At 38.5% G+C, this 748-nt stretch overlaps 1 protein-coding gene across 1 annotated transcript; it reads right to left on the bottom strand.

The window, feature by feature from the left end:
• Positions 1–190: 190 nt before the first annotated feature.
• BATDEDRAFT_89963 (uncharacterized protein) lies at positions 191–646 on the bottom strand (the record flags this gene model as incomplete). The annotated part of the gene is made up of 1 exon (XM_006680053.1): positions 191–646. The coding sequence occupies one exon, from the start codon at positions 644–646 to the stop codon at positions 191–193; it is 456 nt and encodes a 151-aa protein (XP_006680116.1).
• Positions 647–748: the final 102 nt, after the last annotated feature.

The following is a 748-nucleotide window of genomic DNA, read 5'->3' as shown; positions in this document are numbered from 1 at the left end:
TAAAAAAGCTCAATGAAAATGTTGTACAGTAAATGCAATGTAAATCATCATATGAGATTGGCAGTTTATTATATATTGACACTCGTATTGGGTGATCCATTTTGCGTGAATACGACTGTATAAACCATTTAATCACTTGAAATGCCCAACCAATCGATTGATAATCAAACTCGATCCATGTGATTATAATTTAAATATTTATTTGTTTAGGTAAGTCGTCATCTTCATCTGTTGCTCCATATGCAGATTTCCCACGTCTTGAACTGAGCAGTCTAGATGATCCACTATCTCTTTTGCCAGTACTGCTGATGGATACGCTATTCAATACTCCCATTTCAATTTCATCGTCTCCAACCATATCATTCAAAAACCTTCGAATTTCATCATCGACATTCTTGCCAGTAATTTTTGCATAGTGATCTACTTGCTTCAGCAACTGCTCCTTATGATACTCTTGATATTTCCGAGGATCTCCTTCATAGTTGTCCATAAAATGGAGTTCATGAGGAAGAGCGTGTTTAATTTGTTCTGCCGCATCTTTGATAAACGGTAAAGTGAGATACAAAGCGGCAACACCACCAGTGAATATACACGGGACAAGGAGAGCATATTCGTGAATAGAAAGCCATGCGATTTGACCACACATGCCACCTGCAATAAACCCAAAAAGAATAGGAACATGAACCTTGAGACGCCATAACTCGGCCTTGGTATCGGATCGACACGCTTGACCCAAGATATTCCTACA

This window comes from Batrachochytrium dendrobatidis (assembly GCF_000203795.2).
Source record: "Batrachochytrium dendrobatidis JAM81 unplaced genomic scaffold BATDEscaffold_8, whole genome shotgun sequence".
Classification (NCBI taxonomy): domain Eukaryota; kingdom Fungi; phylum Chytridiomycota; class Chytridiomycetes; order Rhizophydiales; genus Batrachochytrium; species Batrachochytrium dendrobatidis.
This window is presented reverse-complemented; position numbering and strand designations above follow the sequence as displayed.